Genomic DNA, 2,805 nt, shown 5'->3' with positions numbered 1-2,805 from the left:
ATCGGCTAACTCAGCCTGCATGAACCTTATTTTTTCCTCATACTTGTGGTTCTGTTTAGACAGTTCCGTATGTAAAAACTCATTCTCATGCCTGAGCCTCTCGTTTTCCGCTTCCAAACAATCGATCTTCTTTCTGGAGCGTTCGATTTCTGAATCCTTGTTGGAAATCACATTCTCTAAAACAGGCACAATGGCCACCGACTCTCTAAGCAGTTTCTGCTCCAACAGTTCGGTCTTCAATCGTGACTCACTCTCTCGCAACTCTTCGACGAGGCGGAGGAGTTCAGATATATCTGGAGGACGGGGCTGGACTTGAGCGGAGGAGCGTGGGAAGTAGACTCCAAAGGAACGAGAGAAAGCAGCGCCGGATCCCTTCTGGGCTTGTTGCTGCTTGGCCGAACTTGGCGTGGCCAAGAATGGAGGTTTAGAGGAGACGTCGGGCTTTGTTTTAATGTTGGCCGACGATCTCTGCAAACCCATAGCGGATTTTACTTTGCCAGCAACCATAGTTGCATTTGCTCCTTAAAATGAAGATAACTCTGCGTCGTCCTTGGGCTGCTCTCTTTCTATCGGTTCGGGAATCTGGTTGGAGAAAGACGAGTCTACATGCGTCACTGTCTCTTCTATTGACTGTTTACTTATTCTTCTCACACAAACAACACACTTTAGTACTACTGTAGTAGAAAACAGAGTGTGTGTATGGGGGGGGTAGTAAGTAGTTCTCTCTAAGCCCTTTTATGGTAGACGACTGTAGTATGAATGAAGGAACCCTCTCCCTCTTCCCAAAACTTTTTATTTTGTTGATGCAATCCAATTATTATCATACTTATTACATAAAATCATTATTCTTTAAAAGAAAATTTATGAATGAAGAAAGAGACTATTCTTCAAATACTCTTTTATATTTATCCAATTTAATTAATGATTTTACGAATATTATAATGTAATTAATTATTTTCTTTAAATTATATAATTTAACCATTGAGGATTCATGTAAAAATTTCCTACTTAACTAGGACCTGCATGGAGTAAATTATTAGGGAAAAAAAAAAAAACAATTCTAGAAAAATTGGATTACCTAGGGTTGGTGTTTTGCTCCAATCCTAGGAACAGACAGTCTTAACCTGGTCTACAGCACTTTGCTTGACTTCAAAAATTGATTGTCCAGATTGATTATGTCTGGAAATAAAACTTTTTAAATTGTTATTAAATTATCAATTGTATATATAACTTTAAGAAAAAGTTTGCATATTTTTTATGTTAGAAATGGATTTCAGTCATACTTAATGAATTATATGTCAATCTACACAAAAATCTTTCTATTTTATGTTTGTATTATTTAATTGCATTTGAAAATATTACTTATTATGAAGAAATTTGAAACATAGGTACAAACTAGAAACTACTAAAAATCTCATGTTTCAGTTGTATATCACGCGCTTGTTCAGAGGGTGGGATTTTTTTTATTTTTTTGGAGGGTTATTTCTTTGCGAAGTAATTGATAATGGTTGCATTAAATTTTCGGGAGGGTTGAGAGGTCTTGCTAACGGTGGGCTTGTCAAATCATGAGAAATTGATTTCACGCGATATTTTGGTTTGAATTGCACCAATTGAGTTCCCCCCACGGTCCAATTTTTCGACACATGTCACAAATATTGAGTTAAAATTACTCAATCTCCATTTATTCGGAAATTCTTATTTTCTTTCTCTCCTTACAATGAACGATCAAAAAACATCCACTATGTTTGTTTTCATTTTCAAACTATTTTTAAAATATATATAATATTTATAATTATTTAAAAACACTTTATTTAGGTGTTTTTAACAGTTTTAGTATAAATACATACATATATATAAAAAAACATAATTTAACAATGAAAAGTAATTTTTGTCTCCCAAAACACAACATTAATATAATACTTATTTTAAATTATCTCTAGAAATAAATTCAAACATACATACTATTTCTAACACACACTTATTTATCTTTGTTTTTCTCTCTCTATCTCCACAAAACACAACAAAATATTCAAAAAATGAATCCGAACATTATGGTCATGTTTTAATGAAGCTAAATAATTATCGCACCAAACTTTGATTGTAACTTTTCCTGTGATGAGTTTGAAACGAAATAATTATTTTAGCAAAATAAAAAATTAATATATGATTAACATTCTTTCTTTTAGCTTAATTTAAACATTTATTTCATGTTCGTATCCTCCGACAGTAAATAATAATAACATATTTTATATATGAATTCTTATGAAAATTATATTTAAAATTGACATATCTATTTCTATGAAATGTAATTATTCAAATGTCACTGAGAAAATTATTAAATGCAAAGTTATATGATACGTTTTATTGGTTGTGTGGAGGGATCACTAAGATGACGTCTATTTATTATTGTTTTATCTTATACTTGTAATAGTATTCATTTCGCTTTTTGTCACCTTGAGAAAGCAAATTCAATACAAGACTCCGATGAAATCAACTCATTTTCGGACATTTCGTAATGACAATTATGATTATTACGTTTTTAATTAGAAAAGCAAAATCTTATATAGTATTAACATTACACGACTTTTCCTTTAATTCTACGTTTTCAAAACTAAAGGCAAAAAATTAAATATATATGAATCCAAGTATGAATGATCTATCGAAAAAATAGTTGACATGGAAATAAAATTGTTATAATTTAATGAATTAATGTATAGTATGTGCATATGAAAAAGGAGGTGAAAAGTGAATTATTACAATGGTAAATGAATGGTGACATGTTTGACTTACTAATATATTAGGTGG

General features: G+C 31.4%; 1 protein-coding gene across 1 annotated transcript in view; it reads right to left on the bottom strand.

Annotated features, from left to right (window-relative positions):
• Nucleotides 1-794, bottom strand: part of LOC105175622 (protein CHUP1, chloroplastic) — a 4,478-nt gene extending 3,684 nt beyond the window's left edge. Inside the window, 1 exon segment of the mRNA XM_011098120.2 lies at nucleotides 1-794. This exon segment is cut by the window's left edge and continues 4 nt beyond it. Within this exon segment, the coding sequence (XP_011096422.2) occupies nucleotides 1-507 (507 nt within the window). The 5' untranslated portion in view covers nucleotides 508-794.

The sequence above is a fragment of the Sesamum indicum genome, linkage group LG12 (genome assembly GCF_000512975.1).
Source record: "Sesamum indicum cultivar Zhongzhi No. 13 linkage group LG12, S_indicum_v1.0, whole genome shotgun sequence".
NCBI lineage: Eukaryota > Viridiplantae > Streptophyta > Magnoliopsida > Lamiales > Pedaliaceae > Sesamum > Sesamum indicum.
The sequence above is the reverse complement of the archived record's forward strand: the minus strand, read 5'-3'. Positions and strand labels throughout refer to the sequence as shown.